The sequence below is a fragment of the Euprymna scolopes genome, chromosome 24, assembly GCF_053919585.1.
Source record: "Euprymna scolopes isolate OS-2025 chromosome 24, ASM5391958v1, whole genome shotgun sequence".
In the NCBI taxonomy this organism is placed as follows: Eukaryota; Metazoa; Mollusca; class Cephalopoda; order Sepiida; family Sepiolidae; genus Euprymna; species Euprymna scolopes.
In genome coordinates this window covers 49,210,669-49,234,726 of record NC_136505.1, presented here as the reverse complement: position 1 = coordinate 49,234,726, position 24,058 = coordinate 49,210,669, and the positions used below count along the sequence as shown (strand labels likewise).

The window sequence follows — 24,058 nt, the reverse complement described above, 5'->3', positions numbered from 1 at the left end:
TCGCCATATATATATATATATATATATATATATATATATATATATATATATATATATATATATATGCTGTGTTCTTATTGATTTTTCTGCTGTTAATTGTATTTTGGTATGATTTACTCCCCCTGGGAGATTTCTAGAAAGAGTGGTCTCCTTTACAATGGTGTTGACCCACATTCCAGAGACGTGTATGAATACATGAATATAAATATCCACACATGCACACACACACACATACTTATTTCAGGTTGAAAATATTCAAAAGATTAGAATCATTGAATTCCAACAAAGGTCGTTGATAGTGCTCAAAGAGAGCAAATTATAATTTTTTATTTTCTTTATGTAAATATAGTCATATCTTGCTATGATGTGCAGACCGTTTCGATCATTATTATAAGAACATTAACCATACCTCAGGTCAGACATGGCATATATATATTTTTCTCCTCTAAAATTATAAACGTTCTTAAACCTTTTAATTTTCTTACCTGATGAGATCAATAATGATTGAAACGGTCTGCGCATCGTAGCAAGATATGACTATATTTACATAAAAAAAATAAAATTATCTATATAATTATAAAACAAATGACCTTATAACGGGTGTTGTAACCAACATCCGGTTCACGACGTCTGGTTGCACATGCATACACAAACATAAACCCATAACAACATAACAAATAAACACAAATCGCTACTTTTGCAGAATTTGACCTGCGCACTGAAATATTAACGTTATTATTTAGAAATTATTATTTAACATGGGAAGGGTGGGGATCTTTTGGAAACTATTCTGTATTACAACTATACTGTCACAATTTTCTTACAAATAAATCATCTTTAACCCGTTGACAATGTATTGTTTTACTGTGTACGTTTTCAGAGTCCCAATTTTTTTTCGCGTTTAAATTATCCAATTAGACAATAGTTAATACTTTCTGCATTTTTTTTTTACATCGTTCATTTCCGTATTACGTTGAAGTTATTTTAACGCAATTTCCTTACAAATAAATCTACTTTAACCCGTTGACAACCATAAGAGCATTTTACAATGTATTGTTTTACTGTGTACGTTTTCAGCGTCCCAATTGTTTTTTTTGCATTTAAATTAAGATATATCAAAATTTGAATTTAACTGTAAGTATTATGGTATTTGTTCTGTGCACATTTACTTATAAGTATGGAAAACCACTTATAATTTAATGGCTGTAAGTTCTTTTTTTTTTTTAAATAAACAATCATAAACAGAATGACTCGTAGAAATCTATCTATATTCTTTTGCATTTTAATATACGTTCATAGAAATGCTTCTGTTGTGTCACAAAAAAAACTATTTTCTTTACGTCACAAGTGTCACGCTCATACATTAATTCCATAGCTAATATAACATACTGGCCCAACGGGTTACGGGTAGTTTAGTGTATATATATATATATATATATATATATAATTGTTGTTTATGTATTTACTTAATTATTATAAATAAAATAGTTATCCATGCACACATATTTAACTGTATCTACGGCTCAATAGCGCAGCTGACTATACTGAGGTTTGATCCTGCAACCACAGAGCCTGTAGTTGAATGCATCACAACTACACTATGAAACCTCGACTGAAATAATGTGTTATTTCATCGTTTTAAATGCATGTCAATAATAATTAACTCCATTTTTATTTTCATTATTTATTTTCTTGCTTTTATTATTTTCTTGTATATTGAGCTTTTTCTTATCTTGATAGGTTCTAAGAAGTATATATAATATTTATCTGTCATGTTTCATATATATATATATATATATATATATATATATATATATTGAAATTTCAGAAAGCCAAAATGCTTCTTTTTTTTTTTTTCTTTAAAAGAAGTATTTATGTACGTTTATAGATATGAAGGAAGCTTTCGCCTTGGTCAAGACTTTTTCAAGTGATTTCTTTGTATTAATTATTTTGTTCCTCTTGGAGATGTAAAATTTCTGTGGGTAGTAGTCCAACGGAATGTTAAAATTGGACAGTGATATAAGAAATTGGATGGCACTTTTTAATTTTTTTTTTTTAAATTTCAGATTTTAATAATCATTTCATAGTGATATTAAAAAAAAAAAAAAAAAAAGGCAATTCCTATTTATTATATACACACATATTTCTAATTTGGGTGACCTATAGCAAACTGCATCCTCTGACAAGTTAATTGATGGCAAACTATTTAATATGCAAACTGGTCAGTGATAAATTGTCCAAAATTGTTGCAAACCGATATTTGTAGATTTTTTATTTGATATTGGTAAAATTTCACGAAAGTCTGTTGGATCTGAATATTTACCTAGTACTGCTATATTCACGTTGACACACCGATTTTCATCAAATGACTAAAGTTAAGCAGCGTGGAGACTGGCCAGTACCAGACTGATAAACATTTAAGAATGCTAGACACTGTAAGTTATTTTCTCATGACCGAGATTTATTTGAAGAAGGTTGGAGATTACCTCAGTCGAAACGTTGTGAGAATAACAGCCAAGATGAGAACAGTAGTTTAAGTAATTCAAAATAATACAAATTATTGATCTTCATGCCAAAAATTCCAAAGCATCAATTATCCTATTTGCAGACTGTCTGCTTAATATAACTATGTGCCTATGAAAATTTTTTAATTTAATATGAAATTCACGGATTTTTTTTTTTAACTTAATGTGAAATTCGCGGATTTTTAAAAAAATTTAATGTGAAATTCACAAATTTTTAAAAATTTAATGTGAAACTCAAGAATTAAAAAAAAAAAATTTAATGTGAAATTCGCGGATTTTTTCTTTTTAATTTAATGTGAAATTCACGGATTTTTTTTCTTTTTAATTTAATGTGAAATTCACGGATTTTTTTTCTTTTTAATTTAATGTGAAATTCACGGATTTTTTTTCTTTTTAATTTAATGTGAAATTCACGGATTTTTTTTCTTTTTAATTTAATGTGAAATTCACGGATTTTTTTTTTTTTTTTGCCTGCAGTTTGTGGGAATTGGATTGCTGATCCTCGGAGTTTGGGCTGAAGTTGAGAGACGCAAATATGGAGCTCTCAACAACTATATGTCCCTTCCGGTGGCCTTGCTCTTGTCAGTCGGCCTCATCATCTTTGTTAATTCTATTCTTGGGTTAACAGGCACTTTGCAAGAACATGTCATCTTGTTAAAAGTGGTAAGTATGTCATTTCGTTATTTTTTTCTTCCTTTTATTCATTTATTCATACTCGAACCCTCCCACCAAAAGAAAGTTTTAGGAATTTAAAAAAAAAAAAAAAGAGAAAAAATATAACAAAAAAATAAGGAAAAAAGTTTATCAGCAGAACAAAAGTATAAGAAGTTGCTCACAAAAGAACAAAAAAGAAAGAAAAACTATGATTGTTAATCAGAGTGTAGCGGTGATTAGGAACAAAGGAACCAGACAATAGGTTAATTTGATTAGAGTTAGTTTCCGGCTTGTTTTAAGGGTGACAATGAATTGTACAACACTTTATGTTAATTGAGGGCAGCTTGCGGGCAGTCTTTGGTTTGTGACAGTTAATGACAATTTAGGGTTGAACACAGTGGAAGAAATTTGCGGCTTGAACCAGATCAAGAGGCTTTAGGAAATTGAAATGAGCTGACATCAACTGATAAGCGCGACCTTAAGAAAACGTGCATGTGAACTTTAAAGCACAGTGCAACTGATATTTGCAGAATTTGTCACAGTTTGTGATGTTTGTGTTTTATTTCATATTATTTTTATACTTGTGAACCCGCGTGCATGCTTCCTTGATTACCGCTGAGAGATAACGTGGACAGAAGAGAAAACGAAGAAGAAGAAACAATATTGGGCTCGGCGATCATTGTCAAGCTGGTAGACATGTGATGTTATACCTGGATAGATGTAGATATAAAAAAAATCGTATACAAGTACATGAATGTTTGAGAAATATAAACAACATATGTACAAGTAAATTATAGCAAGATCGTATTCAGTCGACACTACGGTATACGAAAATAGAAAAGTAAAAAAACTGTGAACATTATCATGTACTTAAAATACAAAATACGCACGAGACAGATTTTCAAGTTACACCGTCGAGTGTGGAACACATTCTCTGGAGGAAGCAACATATCTCTGACGTTATGCCTTTTAACAAAATCTGTCATAACAAATAACAAATAACCTAGTATACAGAATGTTAGTACAATGGATAATAACTAAAACATTAAGTTTGTTTGTAGATTAAGTTTTGGACACTTTAGAATTTTGCCTGTTCACTGGACCCTTTTGTATTTTTGCTTTTTAGCCAGAATTGTTATATTTTTACCTTCTGGCCCAAATGCTTAAAACTTTTGCCTCTCAACCCAAACCCTTTCAATTTTTGTTTCTTGACCCAGACCCTTTTCATTTTTACCTCTTCACCCAGACCTTTTCCATTTTTACCTCTTGGTTCACTTGCTTTTAATTTTTGCCTCTTGGCCCAGACCCTTTTCATTTTTGCCTCTTGGCCCAGGCCCTTTTCATTTTTGCTTCTTGGCCCAGACCCTTTTCATTTTTGCCTCTTGGCCCAGACCCTTTTCATTTTTGCCTCTTGGCCCAGACCCTTTTCATTTTTGCCTCTTGGCCCAGACCCTTTTCATTTTTGCCTCTTGGCCCAGACCCTTTTCATTTTTGCCTCTTGGCCCAGACCCTTTTCATTTTTGCCTCTTGGCCCAGGCCCTTTTCATTTTTGCCTCTTGGCCCAGGCCCTTTTCATTTTTGCCTCTTGGCCTAGACCCTTTCCATTTTTGCCTCTTGTCCTAGACCCTTTCCATTTTTGCCTTTTGGTCCTAGACTCTTTCCATTTTTGCCTCTTGCCCCAGGCGCTTTAAATTTTTACCTCTTGTGCCAGTCACTTTAAAATTTGCTCTTACTTTGAATGCTTAAATTATTTGATTTTTTAAATCTTTTGACTTTTTTTATAATATTTTGATATTGACTTGGATCCTTCAAGATAATCTTTCACTGATTGAACCTTTTCAATATTGAACTCAGTTGTACAAATAAGAAATTTCACCAATCTTGTATAGATTTTTTGAATTTCTAACACCTTTGCAAGACTTTCAGAGTTACTTGCATTTTCTAAACTAAAATTTTTAGTCATCACTTAACCATTGATTCCACTAGAGTACTTCTACATTTCAGAAACGATTTTATGCATGGTTATCCATTTTTGATTTGAACTAACAAAGATAAGATATCTTGTGTGTAAGACAGACTTTCACACAGCAAGTGATGCCAATATATCAATTATATCAACATCACAGATGTTGTATATGAAACTGGCAGGAAGACCCGATGTTGCTCGGGATAGAATAAGGATCTCTACTATGTCATTTTTCACTATGCTTATAGAACCATATCACTTTCTGTATTTTTTGTTTTTTCGTTTTTACTCCTTCCCCTTTTTGCACTCTAATATAGCTGGAGGAACTGAAATTTTAGAAAACTCTTTGGAATCAGATCTATGTATTTGAAGTTTTGAGGGGGTTCCAAAGCTTTCTTAGAAGAGAGACATAAAGGGGCACATAGATATTCGGGACAATTTCCATTGTTTCTCCATAGAATCTTATACTTATGATTTAAATTCCATCAAAATCTAATATATAAAAGACTATATGTCTGTCTGTCTCCATATTTTCAAACTCTATCTCCTCTGAAACTAAAAGTTGCAGAGCGGCACTAGAAGCCTCAAATGATTGGATATTTATGGAAAGTTCTTTTATGGGTCTTTAGCCAGTTAAAATAGGTTTTAAGGGATCAGAAATGTATTAAACTTGAAAGAATCTTTATTCATTTTGTACATTCATCTTAGTTTATTTTTAATTTTTAATCAGTTCATATGCATTCCATGTTTGTACAGTGGTAACGTCACCAGCTTTGAATGCTACAGTTTTGCTTTCGGTTTCGATCCTAGCTGAATACTTTGTTTTTTACTTTTGAAATCACAACTTTATAATAATATATATATGAAATATTTGAAGTTTTAAGGGAAATTTGGCCTCCAAAGTATGTAGAGATTTGAAACCACTTCCATTGTCCTTTTCAAAAAATTTCACATATGAATATACTATTAATTTTTATGTAGATTCTCTAACTGTTGTGTCTGTATCAATAACAACATGAACGCAGAAAGTAAAGGTAAAACAAATATATTAAGACGAAAAGATAATACATATTTACAAAGGTGCAGTTGTACTGCAGTTGGAAGATTGTCCAGCAGAGGGTGTGTTAAAGTCTTTCATGGAGCAACCAGCACATGCGTCTTGCCTATCCGGCGTTCGAACACAGCTCCCCGGTCTTGCTGACTTGATACCTTTATCTATATCTTTTCACCCACGTATGCTAATTAGTGGGCGTCTCCACAACACTAACCTTTCTTTATATGGGGAACACACACGCAAACATTGATATTTGTATATAGATGTTTAACTTTTGTGACAATCCAATATATGTCATTTTTTGTGACTTAAAATATAATTTGCGTAAATTCTGCCTTCTAAAACCTGATGAACAAGTTGTGCGTCGAGTGAAGTAACTATCACTCTCGCTTTTGTCTCTCTTTCTCTCTATTAACATTCAAAGGCAATAAAGCTATAAAACTCAACATTGGAATAGTCCATTATGAAAAAAAAAAAGGAAATATCACCACAATAAGATAAAACCTTATTTATCCAGTCAAATGCATATAGGTATATGGGCCCTGGCAATTCACCAAAGTAGCAGTAGCACAAAGGAAGATGGAAAGGATAATGTTAGGCATCACTCTATAAGACAGAAAGACAAGCATCTGGATCCGCCAACAAACAAAAGTTATTAACATCAATACTGCCATCAGAACATACAAACACAGATGGGCAGTGCATGTAGCCAGACAACATGACAACAGATGGTCTATCAGGACAACGGAATGGACACCTTGTGAATATAAGAGGCCAAAGGGAAGACAAAAACAAAATGGAAGGATGACCTGATAGAGCACATGGGTCCCACATGGCAGTGAATAGCTTATGACAGTTAGATGGCTAAACTCCAGGGAGGGGTTCTTCATTGAGTGATAATACCATTGTTGTTGATGTTGATGCATAGAATGTAGTACAGCATAATCACGTTAACACACCAGTCCTCATTAAATCACTGAAGTCAAACAACATTGCACTTAGTCAAATTATTAACCATTTGAGAATACTAGGCGCTGTATGTAGGAGGACATTGACACCTCCTTGCAATAACTGTATACTTGACATCATCATCTTCCCTAACCAGGATATACATGCGACTGGGGATCGCTTGTGCATTTAATATTCCCGTGAGACTTCCTCCTAATATAAAGTATTTTTTTAAGATCCTTCTACCGCTCTAGAAGATATCTCTCTACCTATATAAAAGCCAGGTATGGCCAACAATGGAGTACTGTTGCCACATCTGGGCAGAAGCTGCTAGAAGCAGCTTATCCTGCCTTGACAAAGTTTAAAATAGACTTCGTAGCTTAGTGGAGGATGCCCTTTTCTCTTCCCTGCAACCTTTTTCCCACAGAAGAGACGTTGCCAGCCTGTCTCTGCTTTATCATTATTTTCATGGCAAGTGCCTATCTGAGCTTCAATCTATGGTCCCCCCTTGCCAAACTTTCACGAGAAACACTCATCTAGCCAAAACCACTATCAACAATTTCCCACACTCTTTATCTGTGCCTGTGTAGATTCCATAAACAAAGCTTCTTTATTAGAACTGCACGCCTGTGGAATTCTCTTCCGTTTGCCTGCTTTCTAGCTGACTACAATCTGATTGTCTTCAAGCCCAACGTAAACAAGTTCTTGATGAACCGTACCCCTAAGTAATCCAATTTACAAAATTCCCACTACTTATGTTTACTACGCTATAATCACAATGACTAAGATATACCCATTGACCCTTATCCCCGAGTGGCCTCCAGGCCCTGATAAGTGGTGATTCCTGTGTAAAAAAAAAAAAAAAAAAAAAAAAAAAAAAACTATATTATAATGTCCATAGTGGCTGTACCTGGGTTTCATGATCTGGCCATGCTGGATCTGTGGTAGAAACAAATCGACTTTCCAACACCTTTCAGTAGAAAAAGACTAAGAGAAAAAGATTTTATATCCTCTTTCCTGCGTTGCGAGCATGTCTTTGCTCTATAATTATTTTGGCAGTCCTAAACGTGCTTCTCTCTGCCCTAAAATGAATTCCTTTCCTATTTTTTCTGTGGAATATCGTCGATAACAAAAAGTTTATTTAATCATTTTTAACATGGGGGATCACTTTTAAATTATAACCTATTAAATTGATACCCCACTTTTCGGTCAATCAGCAAAACTCTCCTTATTTAGCTATTTTTGTGGTGTAAAAGAAAAATTTAATAGAACGTTATAATATAAAAGTGATCCCCCACGTTAAAAGTCATTAAATAAATTTAAAAAAACTTTTTCCTGCTAATATGAAAGTTAAGTCTGTTATCGCCAATAATAATTTTACAGCAGGGAGGGAAAGCTCGTTCAGGTCCTCTGTTATTTTCATGGCAATTGCTCGTCTGAGCTTCAATCTATGGTCCCTCCCTTTGCCAAACTTTCACAAAAACACTCGACTAGCTACGACCACTATCAACTGTTTTCCCGACTCTCTATCTGTGCCTAAATCTAAATCTAGATTCCACGAACACAGCTTCATTCCTAGAACTACTCGCCTGTGTAACATTGTTTCATTTGACTGCTTCCCGGTCGATTACAGCATGGTGGTCTTCAAGTCTAATGTAAAAAATTCTTGTTGAACTGTCCTCTTTAATAATCAAATTCTATCCAACTTACACTATTAGCGATTACTACACTACATTACTACATCACATTCATTAACCTTTATCCTCAAGTGGCCTTTGGACTTTGAGAAGTGCTGACCCCCTTGTAAAAAAAAAAAAAAAATAAATAAACATATTTCACAATATCGGATAGTCAATTACTTATTATTGTTATGAAGTTCAGCTGTAAATATATTTATTTGGAAGTTAATTGATATATCTAATCTGTTATGCATATGCAGCTCGCGATGCACCGCCGATGGTTTGTTGCAGCATTGTGATTCAGCTTTGTGCCGCCGTACTGAACGAATGCAATTTTCATTCCAAATAACTTGCATTGTTTCGAAGAGTTAGCATCAAAGAAATACCAAACTCTGTGACTCTCTTGCCCATATCCACCTGCCCTTCCATGAAAAGAATACCACCGTGTCTGCCGTTAATACCACCAAAGAATGATGGGATCAGGTGTGGGTGGGGGATAAGCACGTTTCCTTAGCAATGCTGATGCTGTTATGCATGCATAACATCCCCCCGCCCCCTCATTCCTCGATCACACTTTTGCTTCTCTTTCCTCTTCTTTGTACCTCCACCATTCTGATACTCTTCCCATCACTCAATTAAGGAAATCTCTTTTGGGGAGATTATTTTATATATATATATATATATATATATATATATATATATATATATATATATATAGGCTTTTCCTCATTTATCTTATTTCTTTAAATCTGCAAGTGCAAATAATTCAACTCGAAATAACTTTTCTGTACTAATTAGTCGAGTTGCTTTGGGTTATTTACATCTTTAAAATATGTCTATATATTTAAGTTGTGTTTTTATCTATGCATGTATATATATATATATATATATATATATATATATATATATATATATATATATATATATAAAAGAGCAAATAGTTAATAATGCATGTTAAAAAACACTTTGAAAAAGAGTTAAAAACATATTTAATCTGAAAAGGAAACAATTAATAAGTGGATAGTCGGAGTTTCGAAGAAATGCTTTCCTTCTCATCATATATATATATATATATATATGTATATATGGACGCTTCTTCAGTCTTTGACAAACTGTGGATACCCACCGTAGGGGTGCCTGCACGTAAAATTTTTGTAGCAGGAGGTGCACAATCTCCAACCACACATCTCCTGAGTCGACGTTGTTAAATACCAGTGGTAAGTGGAGTGTATGTACAGGACGATTGGAAACAAATGCCCAGATAAGCGGAGAGCACATACAGTGCCTAGAATTACCAAATGATCACCCATCTGGTATTAGCCAGGCTCAATGTTGCTTAACTTTGATGATCTGACGAGAACCGGTGTGTCAACGCAATTATGCCTTGTGTGTGTATATATATATATATATATATATATATATATATATATTTATTCATTTATTACAGAAAATAAAAAAAAGATCTGTATTATCAGTTTCAAATCCAATTTATAAGGAAAGCATGTGACTGTCCTTTGTAGTCTGTTGCTTTGGAAAATTACATAAGGTTCCCTTGACGGTACCGATGTTGTTATGACCTTATGTAACTCATATATAAATACACTAATAGGGATACTCAGCGTTGCCGGGGGTCATAAAAGTAAACAAAATAAAGGGGGCTTAGTATAGATCATATATTCCGTCTGCACCTAGTATCTGTGTTCCACAATTGATAATGATCGGTCAATTAGTTTAGGTGTGAATTTTAATCAAGCAAATATAAAACATTTAATGGTGAAATTTTACCCTGGCTTTATTTAAGATCGCATTCAATTGTATGGCGACGGATCATGCTATAATAATAACTTTATTATTTTTTGTGTGTGTATATGCATACGTTACAGATTACGCAGAGCCTAGGCCACAGACAGGGATATTTCATATCCTTAAAAATAGACTAACAGTTAGCATCTAAAATAATGTAACTTACTCTAAAAATAAAAATAGATTTTAAAAAGTAAAAATGCGTGTGTGTTTGTGTGTATGGTACAGATTATGCAAGACCTAGGCCACAGTTGGGGATATAAATAGATTTTAAAAAGTAAAAAATAAAAAAATATGCACAGTGAAGGAGAGAGAGAGAGTTGGAGGAGAGTAACCCCTTTAAACACACTAATGCTATATTTATTGCTTATGCTCGTCTTGGGGTAGATATCCTACTAGTTTATATATATATATATATATATATATATATATATATATATACTAGATGGCTGCCCGGCATTGCCTGGTCATAAAATACCCTTAAATATGATATTTTAATTAATGCAGATTTTGTATTTATTATAGAGCCAATTCCTCATTGCTTATTATATTGTATTCAGTATATAGCATTGATTTCAAAAGTTTAAAAAAACCCAAAAACCCTGACTTAGGTGCCATCAGTTAGAATTGAAACCAAAACATTTAGCATTCCAGCCGTTTGAGCTATCGACATAGGGATAAGAAAATGTTAAAAATTAAGCGACGTTAACATATAAATGTATATTTCTATATGCATAGAAGAGTAGCTTAAGTCGACTTATGCCTGCCAAGTTTATATTTTTTTTCAATTTTGACCTCTTAGCAGCTATTTTTACTGGCTAAAGACCAAACTGAATTTGTTCCACAGGTCTAAATCCCCTATGTATCAAATTTGAAGTCTGTAAACCAAAAATTGCGTTTAAAAGCATTTAAGTTTTCCTCCTCCATTTTTAAATCATATATATATATATATATATATATACTAGCATGGGTACCCTGCATTGCCCGGGTTGACATAAAGTTCCATTTTGAACACATCTACTATACTAAGGATATTAATCATTTTCATTGTGGGTAACGTCGATACCCCCCACACACACACATACACAATAATTTCAAAAATAAAAATATAGATAAAAACATGTAAATGTAATTGCCCGAAAAAAGAAGTATGTGATACCCTCTCGACCAGGTGACATTCTAACAATAGTAAAAATCATTTATTTATGGGTGTCTGAAATGGCTACCCTTAAAAATATGCAAAGGGAATGCGGTATTATATCGGAACACACGTACACATTTCCTTTACCCTATCTCCTCCCTCTTTGCCATCGATGGCCGTTCAACAGTCAACCAAAGTAAAAGATTCCTAAGGAAATATCCTTATCTCAAGAAAGTTCTTCCACCAGCAATAACCAGCCATAAAAAAATAAAATAAAATAAAGATATTAATTTTTCTTGAAAAAAAAAACAAATTTTTTTTTCCTGTACTTTCATCTAACAATTTACGCTTTTCGTAAACATATTTTTACATATTTTCTATAAAATATATATATATATATATGTAAAATTTCTGTGTCCGCTCCCCCCCAAAAAAACTTGACTGAATAAAAGTCTTTAAAAAAAAACTTGTATTTACACCTAAGAATTTACAGTAAAAAAAATGTAAAACTGTTATCTTTTCTTGAAGGAAAAAAAAAAACCAAACTTTTTGTTCATAAATATTTTGCAAAAAAAAAAAAAAAATATATAAAATAGAATAAATAAAAATATTTTCAGTCCTTTTTGTTATTTTTGATTATTTATATTTGTATTTTTTTCGGTTTGTTTTTAAAGCATCTGTTACGATCGGCTTAAACCAATGATTGCCGGTCTTGCGCGATCCATGGTTGATGGGAATTCCTGAGAATTATGCAAGAATATCTTTCTGTGTACACAAATTATTTTTCTACGCTAGAAACGCCTTGCGATTACCAAATTAATTTATTTTGGAAAAGTTTTTTTTTATATTTTGAACTTCGGAACATATAAAAAAAACTAATCAGGGGAAATAACTCTGCTCGTTTCATAAAAAACTCAATGTCGGAAGTTATAATTCCAAATAAATTTAATTAAATATATTATCAATATAATTGTTATTTAGAGTTGATACTTGGCATTTGTATGCATGTGCATTTGTGTGCTTGTGTGCATGTTGCCATAGCAACATAATGGTTGCACGCATGCGCGTATATGTGCATGTGGGTATGTTGCTATAGAAACCAGACGTAAGATTTGGATGTAAATTGCAATTTTCGTATATACAATGTCTTTTGGGGGTAGTTTCGTATAATTTTATTTTTGTAAATGTTCACTTAGAAAAAAATTACACCCCCCAAGATTAACAATAAATTATAGTTTTTCATTTGATGCTGAAATTAAGATGATTGGAATCATGGTTTTTGAGGAGTTTTAATTATTAGATTAGCCAATCAAAACTGTTCCTAGTGTCCACACACATTTTTGCTTTTACATATATATATATATATATATACACATATATATATATATATGTGTCATCCACAGACAGCTATTTCGTCGTTTCATGACTCTTGGGTATGGTTAGATGTAGCAAGCGTGTCAACCCCCAGATTCGAAACTTGGTAATGCAGAACTATTTTGCACTCTGTGTTTTGCAAGTATTAGAAGTGAAAGTTCCTCCACAGCTGTGTTGACCTGCATTTTTTCATGTTCTTCCCCCTGTCTCTCTTTAGGAATTCAAACAAATATGTCAGGGGCAAGGAGATGCGGGGGGGGGGGCGTATGTGTGTGCATGTTTATTTCGAACCGTGCGCCATGCTTTGAAATGTGTCTTTCATTGGATTATGGATGAGAGACTGGTCTAGGAGGTGAGGTGTTCGTGTCATACTTCAAAGGCTGGCCGATTATGCATACCCCATTTTTTTGTTCAGCTTGCAGAACAACAAGAAATATTAACTCATAAGGCATTTTTTTTTTAGTTCAACCAAATTAAGTCTATATAAAATAAAACGAATTATACATTACTAGAATTAGCAGGGCTATCCGACATTGTTCAAGGTCTTAAAAAGAAAATGGAATAGTTTTAAAAACCAAATCTAAGTAATATCTTTCTTTTTAAAATAAATCTCTCTCCTTCTCATGTTATTTTTTAACCTCCACCCTCGCCTCTGTATCCGTTTTATGTATACTCCTATAAATTTGACTATTTTTGTGCATTGTTATTCATATTAAAAACCCTTTTTTCTATTTAGTTATTTAGTTATTTATTTGCTTCCCCACTGAGCAAATCAGGCACAAGGCCGTTTTTTTATGTGGAGAGTGAAGGGAGGGTGGACAAGCATTAACGTAAAAGGAAAAAGTAAATCATAATCTAAACATTTTAATTTCGATTGTTGGTGGTGGTGCACAAGTAATTTTTTTTTTATTTTTTACTTTTTAAATCATTACTATATATCGGGTTCAATATAATAATAAATATGAAATCTGCATTAATCAAAATATCATATTTAAGTGTATTTAATAATGTTCCAACATCAGATTGTCTGATTTGTTGGGGGGGGGGGGCTGGGCAATCACTCCAGTGGTACACCTCTCTATTTACATCAAATCAAAAGTAATACATAGTACAGGGTGACCCCCCCCCAAAAAAAACAAAAGCTAAATAGAGGCCATCTGGAACATATGCTGTAGAACAGAGAAAAAAAGGGCAAATATACTAGTGTTTTGATGTGTTTTTTTTGAATATGATAAACTAGTTATGACCAAAGTTTCATTTCATTCGGACAAAACGCTAAGAAACGGGGCCTAATTAGAATTGGGGCCTGTTTTTTTTTGGGGGGGGGTCACCCTGTACAATTAGAACATATCACAGCTACACATCTTAATTATTTAAATTTATATTCTCTTGTAGAATGGTCAGTGTTGTTATGGCTACTTATACTTTTAAGAGTTGCATGGATTGGCTGAAGCATATACACAGTCACAGTTCCTTTAGCTTTATTCCAGTATTTTCAAGAACTGCAGGCTTGTGGGACTCTTTTATTTCCTGTTGACTGTCTTCCTCCTACGTATTGCCTTGGTCTTTTCAATATTAAGGTAACTAGGAATCTTCTGTTTTTGCAATAAAAATCAACTGTACTAAACTACAGAATTAATTTACTTATTGCGGACTATTATTCTCATCTTTGTTAGTTGTTGTTTCACGACGTTTCGGCCAACTATTCGTCTGGCCTTCATCAGGTGGTAACCGTGACGGATAAGAACTTTGAATCTCCTAACTGCATTCTCAGTAATCACTGCCGTCCTTAGTTGTTGTCGTCTCACCACGTTTTTGGCCAAGTAAGTCTCTGGCTGGCTTTGGGTAGGATTGAAACCGCTATCTTCAGACAATTCTCATTTGGAACCGTAGTGATTCAACGTCTCTATCAACTGCACCACGGGCCCCGAAAAATGAATTCCAATTAAAATGATATATAAACTACAGAAGTTTAAAATGTAATGTGAACAGAGGCTGATGGTGTTTAGAACACGTCATTGCTCAACTGTTAGATATGATCCAAAATTGTAGCCCCTTACATTTCAACTGGCAATGTGCCTTGTTTGAGGTGAAAAAGAGGAAGCAAATAAATTCTTACTTATATATAAACGGCACTTTGTCTCTGCATGCATGTATGTGAGTTTGTTCCCTGTAGACTCCAGAATGGCTGGGCCGATATTTTTTAAATTTCACACAGATGTAGCTTATATGCCTGAAAGTCTCTTAGATAGGCTTTGTATTGGAATACTTCTGATAAGTATCCAATATTAACGGAATCCCATTAAGGAAAGAACAATCCAATTTTGACCAAATTTAATACTTTCATACAGCCTAACATCACAAGTAGATTTGATAAATTTTAGAAGCAGAAGAGTCAGGCGTATAAAATTAACAATAGGTTCTTTGACAAGACAGGAATGCATTCAAAATGAATGTTTTTGTTTAGAGCACAATTAAACCATGATACTTGACTTTTGCATTTTAAATTTTAATTCAAGCCGTTCTATAAAAATATATTCATAAAATCAATATTAGGTTCTCTAAAATGCAATGTAGATTATAATATATTTTAGACTTAGTAACTGTGGGAAGACATGTAAAACTTCCTCCTGGTGCTCTGATGCCAGATTGACCGATGGTTAAATCACTCCAGTGGTTTACCTATCTATTTACGTTAAAGACAAGTAGTACAGAATAATTAGAACATGTGATTGCTACACATTATTTGAATTTGTAAGACCCTCATTGATTGGTCAATATTGTTGTGGTTAATTGTCCCCTTAAGAGTTGCATAGATTGGCCAAAGCATATACTCAGTAACTGAACCTTTAAGAATCACCTGAGCAAGCAAGCCTATATGAGCTCAAACACTGAGGGGTACAACCTTTTTTTTTTTTTTTTTAGCTATTTTTCTTTTATTTAGGTCGATGATTTATGACACAAGTTCCAGATGGCTGTCATAAACCTTCCAACAATGTCTGATGAACCAACAATTGGTGGGGTTCAAACCATGCATAAGGATTGGTCGTTGTCTATTATAGATTAGAGGGTGATAATAACAGTGTGCTGACTTTTTCAACTTAACACATGACCTTGTATCTAACCCCCTACAGTGGTGAATAAAATAAAATGAGATCTATTCAAGCCTGTGTCTCCATAAAGGTACCATCATACATTTATATTTGTGTATCTTCCTGTTTTTTTCGTTTATAGAATGTTTTCTATTATAGAATAGTTTAGTCTTCCAACTTAAATGCTCAATTAAAATGCTTAAATAATCGATTAAAATGCTTAAATAATCAATTAAAATGCTTAAATGATCGATTAAAATGCTTAAATTATCAATTAAAATGCTTAAATGATCGATTAAAATGCTTAAATTATCAATTAAAATGCTTAAATGATCAATTAAAAGTAAGTCCTCTGGGAGTTTAAGGTTCAATTTTCAGGACAATATTAAGAGTGCAATTATGAATTACTTAAGATTTCTGCCTAGTCATGGCTGAAGGAACGAGAACAAGCTACCCTCTTGGATTAAATAAAAGGTTCCATTCAAAATTTTCTACGGATTTCCTAAGTTCGATAAGATGCACCTAAAGAAAGTCGGAGGTTACATCAGCCGGAACATTGTGAGAATAACGTCCAAGATGAGAACAGTAATCAGATTACTCCAAATGATTCAAAACGTGTGTTTACAATCATGCTTTTTCTCTCACTCACTCTCTCTTTCTCTCTCTCTCTCTCTCACACACACACACACAAAAATGTTCATACAGTCACTCTCCCGCACTTATATACGGTATTTGCTCATTCCAAGACCCTCATAAGCATTCACACACACACACACACACACACACACACACACACACACACACACACACACACTCTCTCTCTCTCTCTCTCTCTCTCTCTCTCTCTCTCTCTCTCTCTCTCTCTCTCTCCATTAATATACATATACCCATATATATCCTCTGTGACTGTGAAAAAGATGGGAACTCTCCGGTGACATTAATACCCTTATAATAGATGGTTATAGTGAAGATTATTTTGGACTTCCGGGACAATGTTTACAAGCAAGATATGGTTCCTTCTGATTAATGGTTATCTTCCTCTCAGATAACGTAAAAGCTCCACCCTTTTCCTTAGTAAAGAATGAGTTTCTTGTTCATTTGCCCATGTCTAATTATCCAGCCAAATGGATATCAGAAACCAGAAGTCAGAAAGAGCACACAATATTGACTATAATCTAACAGATTACATGTGCATATGTTTTACCCTTTGAACTGTCGGCTGTATATATGCATGTTCATTTGACATTTTTTTTTCTTGTCTTTGTTGGCAATGGTTATGCATGCCAATCCCTTTCATCTGCTTATTTGTATATATATATATTTTTTTATTTATTTTCAATCATGCTTTATTTATATTACCAATAGTCGCTGTTTTAATGAAAGTTTGTGGACATCAATATGCTTGCTACTCTAGCAAAATTGCGGTTTCTACATTTGAAACAAACTGAATAAAAATTATGATCCTCTGCACTATATATATATATATATATATATATATATATATATATATATATATATATATATTAGTGATGGGACGATTCCAATATTTTTACTGATTCCATACTAAATTCCTGATTCCGATACAATTACTGAGTCCGATTCTTTATAAATCGCTAAATATTTTACTCGGATTACCATACAAATGTTAAATGTGCAAATATTTTCCTAAACATAAAAATATACTTGTGGAGGACGATCTATCGATTTTAGCTTCACTGATGGTGTTAAATAAATGTCTATTATTTTTATCATTATTACCAGCAATGTGAGATTTAGCTTTAAACAAAATCAAATAAAAAAGACAAAAGAATCGTTTTGGCATTGGAAAAATCGGTACAAATTTCTCAATTCCAATGCCCTCAAATATTTTTATTTTTCCGATTCCCAATTCCGATTCCTAGTAATCGTCCCAACACTAATATATATATATATATATATATATATATATATATATATATATATATGGGATGGGACGATTCTAATGTTTTTTCCAATTCTGATACAATTACCGATTCCGATTCTTTATAAATATCGAAATATTTAACTATAAAGTTGTTATTTTTAACGATTACCATAAAAACACATGTAAACAGTGCAGATATTTTCTCAAACGTGTACATACACTTGTGAGGGATGATCTATCGATTTTAGTTTAACTAAACATTTTAAAATCAATACATATTCATTATTTTAGTATTTAAAGAAAATCAAATAAAAAAAAACAATTAAAAGAATCGTTTTTGGCGTCGGAAAATAGGCACAAGTTTTTCTGATACCGATACCCCAAAATGTTCCGATTTTTTTTTATTCCCGATTTTAAGTAATCATCCTAACATTTCAAAGAATATTCGGCACTGGTTCTATGAAACTATTTTTGGTTAAAAACAATTTTAATGTTTCATATCAATAAAAATAATATATAAATTCATTCATCAGAGTTATTTACTCTCTCATCCAAATACTAAGACAGGTTTTTTTCCCCTTTAATATTTCATACAATTACCGATTCCATATTAAATTCCCGATTCTTTATAAATATCGAAATATTTAACTATAAAGTTGTTATTTTTCACGATTACCGTAAAAACACATGTAAACTGTGCATATATTTTCTCAAACGTGTAAATACACTTGTGAGGGATGATCTATCGATTTTAGATTTTCACGAATAGGCCACCTTCGTGGCCTTCGGGCCAAGATCATAGTGTAGTATCTGTTCCGGCAGATACTGCAAGCAAAGGCCCTATGTGGGGGCGACCCCACAGATAAGACCTTGGTCAATGTAGGGGCAACCCTTCTTACCAATTGTCACTATCCAGCTCCCCTACTCCCCGGGAAGTTGGTCCCCATTTCCCCTTCACTCCTCACATTAAAAATTGGCCTTGTGCCTAATTTGCTCGGTGGGGGAGCAAATAAATACCTGATCTATCGATTTTAGTTTTACTAATCAATACAGATTCATTATTTTAGTATTACTATCAGCAGCAGAAAGTATAAGGAAAAAAGTCATACACAACACTAGTAACTCTCTGCCAAAACAAAGATTCTGTAGCCCCATTTATATGGCTTTTTTGGGCACATACTGTTTCATTAGCGATGCTCCTTTGAAGGGGACCATTTGTTCATCTACGGATAAGAACGTCAACATCTGTAATTCTTGAAATTCCTGACATAGATGATCTACAAGCATTCTTATTTTTCGGTTTTATAATTTTCATTTATTGTCGAGTTGTCCACTAAAAGCAAATTAGACTTTATGTTCTCCCGTCCCTGCCATGTCATTGTTGAAGATGTTTTGTCACTAAAGGAATATTGTGATAAGTATCTGATATCATCATAACAGATATTTGCATTACAATCCTAATGTACTGTTCAAGTCGAGGCAACGAAAAATCTAATCGACGTCATAGCAGAATAATCTGGAACTTTTTCCATCTATCCTTGTTAATAAATTCATCCTTACATATCTCACCTGTGTTTTGTTCCAATTCTTGCTACGTAAAAATATAACATTTATAAAGAAACGTTGAATACTAAAATCTCCATACACATTATTTTCTTGATGAAATATTCATAAACTAAGTATTTAAAAATAATAGTCATTTTTCATCCGAATGACGAGGAGGACCATACAGTCCTTTTTCAGTTAACTAGCTCAGTGCCCAGCTGGACCATATAGTCCAATCATTTAAGGCACCTAGTGCCGCTCTGCAACTTTTAGTTTGTGGGGCAGATCAAGTTTAAAATATGGAGACAGATAGGCAGACAGACAGACATATAGCTGTTTATATATTCATTCGAATGACGAGGAGGATAATAAGTTCTTTTTCAGTTAACTAGCCCAGCTGGACCATATAGTCCCGTTCAGAAATGTAATAATAAATATTAATAAAAATGAGTTAACTAACAAAAGCAGTGCGTCAGTGCAAGAACATATCTATCATTTGCAATGTATTGCAATAGTTATCACACCTTTAACAGCTATAACTTGGCCTTATGGACAAGTGTAGTATCTGTTCCGGCAGATACTGCAAGCAAAGACCATATGTGGGGGGAAACCCCACATATAAGACCTTGGTCAATGTAGGGGCAACCCTTCATACCAATTGTCACTATCCAGCTCCCCTACTCCTCGGGGAGTTGGTCCCCATTTCCCCTTCACTCCTCACTTTAAAAATCGGCCTTGTGCCTAATTTGCTCAGTGGGGAAGCAAATAAATACCTCAAAGTGTAGTATCTGTTCTTCAGATGCTGCACTTCAATTTCTTGTTCTCTGTCAGTGGAGGAGAAATCCTTCATAACTGAGACAATTTTTATTTTTGTTCCTTTTCTCCACATTAAAAAACGACCCTAGTGTCTAACTCTGTCCCGTGGGGAGGCATTGTAAATAGGAACAACTATAATAGCCTAAATGTGAACTATTTCACAGTTAAGTAAGACACGTACGCACGCACGCACACTCACGGCTGCCCAACAGTTGACTGAAGCGTGTGCAACCAGCTGTGCTGTATCAAACAATGCCCAACATGTATTAGGCATATTCTAAACAGCATCAGCACCCTTTACAACACGTTCACTAGTAATAAGCTCTTTTTCTTGTTTTTTTTTTTTTTTAAAGAAAAGAGGACCATAAGGTCCTTCTTTGCCTTAAAGGATTAAGACAAGCAAGAGAAATTAGCAAGGTGCTAAGAAGGAGAGACAAAGAGGCGCCGTAAGAGAGAAACATTGAGAGAGGTAGAGAGATAAGTTTAAAAAAAAAAAAAAAAGATGCTCTTTTTGGGTTCATATACGGTATAATCACGTTGATGCACTAGTTTCTGTTGGATCACCGAAATAAAGCAACATTGAGCCTGGTCAGTACTAAAATGGGTGATCACTGCCCAACAGCTGACTGAAGCGTGTGCAACCATTAGACATGTTCTAAACAGCATCAGCGTCCTCTGCAATGCATTCACTCGTAATAAGCTCTTTTTTTGAAAGGGGACCATACGATCCTTTTAGGTTAATTGTTTTTGTTTTATGGCATATCAGCCCTTTTCAGGTTATTTAATATCGAATCCAGTGATTTTGAAGAACAATTTTTTAATAGAATATATATATATATTTTTTTCAAGTCGGTTTCTATTCAACCCATAGTTGGGACCCTAATAGGTACTACCACTCCAGGTCAAAGTGGACCTGGCAGCAATGACAATTAAAGGGTGGCTCGACACTCTCCAAAGACCACAAGCTGCGGCCTCACTATCGGATATAGTTTAAGGTCATATCCAGGACCGATCCTTTTAGGCATTAAAGGTTTAATATTAGTAAAATTCCGTTTTTGGGGGTTGCATGTACTAAGAATACAATTATGAATTATTCAATATTTCCACCTGTTCATAATTGATGGAATGGAAACATGTTACTTCCATGGATTAAATAAAAAGTTCCATTCAAAATTCCGTGCAGATTCTCAAGTTCAACAGAATGATTCCAACGTTTGATAAGATACACCTTGAATTACAAAAGCAAAAATGTTATGAGAACAGTACACCAAATAATACAAATATATTTATCTCTTGGCATACGTGCATGAGAAAACCATATAAAGGGTTTAGGAGACCTGAGAAAACAAGCAAGCTAGACAACCCCCCCCCCCGCCATCTGAAATGAATTTGGAAAGAAATCATTTGCTCTATTTTTATAATATGTTCTCTTTCCTTTTTTTTTCTTATACTGATATGTATATATATATATATATATATATATATATATATATATATATATATATGCATGTATGTATGTATGTATGTATGTAAAGTTAGTGAGAAAGAACTCCCAGCAGCGTGTCAGAGTGCTCGCTTGTTAAGAAAAATTATAAGAGTGTAATATATATATATATATATATATATATATATATATATATAGAGAGAGAGAGAGAGAGTATAAATGGTAATTAATAAAAACTGAAGAAAGTGCTCAATACTGTTGTAGAGCAAACATGCGTTTTATTTTTTTATTACCGTATCTCTCTGTTACGTTACATTATTGTTTCAGCTACCCATAATAACGAACATTTCTGTAAAAGTCTGAGGAAGCTACAGACGGCCAAAAAACGGCTGGGTAGCTGAAACAATAATGTAACTTAACAGAAAGATACGTTAAAAAAATAATAAAACGTGTGTATATATATATATATATATATATATATATAATAGAAAATCGGAAAAACATTGGTTCCATCTGTTTCAAATCTAAGCAAAGGCGACATAGTTGGTCACCTATGTTGAACTCTCTTTAGCCTAGTCTGACATAGGTAACCAAGTATTGGCCCTCTTTGTTTGGATTAGAAATCGACAGTATCAATGTTCTGATCTTCTGCATATATAGAGAGAGAAAGAAGAAAGAAAGAGTTTGTTTTATTTACAATTTAATTATGGTTTAATTAAATTGTACATTAATAATTGTCTGCTGATTTATTTGATAAATCATCGTTCATGACAAGAGTCTGAAAAGTCATTACTCATCAGTGGTGTCCGCTTGCAATTGGTTTCTTTGATAAAGAAATTCTTTGGTTAAGCCATAAATTTGCATGAATTCAAATGTAAAAAAAAAAAAAAAAAAAAACAAACAAATGTTACAACAAACGAAAAAAAACAAAAAAAATAAACACGCCTACAAACACATTTTGAACGAACAATTGTCAGGTCCGTTTAGGCTTGATAACTCTCAGGGAAGCCATGTTTGATCAGGTTGGTCTTTTCAGTGTGATGGGATTTGAGTCAAATATAATTTGCAAAGAAAATCAAAAGGATTTGAAAAAAACTTTTTTATCTATATATATTTCTCTGATTTATAAATAAACAGTCGCATGTAAAAAAAAAAAGGTTTTATTTAAAGATTGCAATATTTGACATGATATATGGTAAAAATAACATGACTGTTCCTTTATGAATCAGTGTATATGTACTGTCTGCATTGGATCAGTGTAGTATCAATGCTCTCTCTATTTTGGACGTGTACATTCTATTCTGGGTCAGTGAATTATCTGTGCTCTCTCTTTCTCTCTCTCTCTCTCTCTCTCTCTCTCTCTCTCTCTCTCGAATTAGTGTAGTATCCATGCTTCCTCCAACTTGGATTTATTTAGTATCAGTGTTCTCTCTCTCATATCAATTTAGGATATGTACTCTCTCTACATTGTATCAATATAGTATTAATTCACTCCACCCGGAATCAGTGTAATATCAGTGCTCGCTCTCTCTCTACCCTCAGATCAATGTAGTATCCGTATACAATTTCGGATACCTAATAAAAAACAAACTTTCATGTTTTGGTAGACATGGCAACAAATTGCTGATTGCAAAGTATCACTTAAAGTATCATATAAAAAAACTTTGCAAATGCAAGGATGCTGAGATGAAAATCAATCAATTCGGTCTAGAATTCGTTCCATCCAACCATCTCTGTCAGAAGTTCCTTTAGTTGGCATCTATGATGAAAGCGTGATACGGTTTCCAAATTGATCTTTTGTAATGAATTCCAGTAGATGGTGTCATTCGCAAGTTCTGACTTATTTCTCCAGGTGAGCTGAAAACCTGCTTTCTCTCTCTTTCTCTCATAACAAGACTAAAATAAGATGTCTATATAGGCGTTTTTTTTTTTGTTTTGTTTTTTTAGTGTTTCCAACTGAAGCTCAGTGCAACTCATGACATCATTGTGGAAGTTCCTTCCAGTGTTTATGTTTCTTGTTGTTCTATTAGTGTCTAAGTTTTTGAGTGTATAAAGCAAGACAGATTTCAGCATGATCTAACTCGCATACATTTTAGTGTTAGTAATTACCTCCA

The 24,058-nt window shown here is 33.5% G+C and overlaps 1 protein-coding gene across 1 annotated transcript in view; it reads left to right on the top strand.

Moving 5' to 3' along the window:
• The window catches only part of LOC145246698 (tetraspanin-15-like), a 271,980-nt gene that overhangs the window by 133,763 nt on the left and 114,159 nt on the right, over positions 1-24,058 (top strand). The window contains exon 2 of the mRNA XM_080108423.1: positions 3,003-3,188. Within this exon, the coding sequence (XP_079964549.1) occupies positions 3,003-3,188 (186 nt within the window). The remainder of the gene's footprint in view (positions 1-3,002; positions 3,189-24,058) is intronic.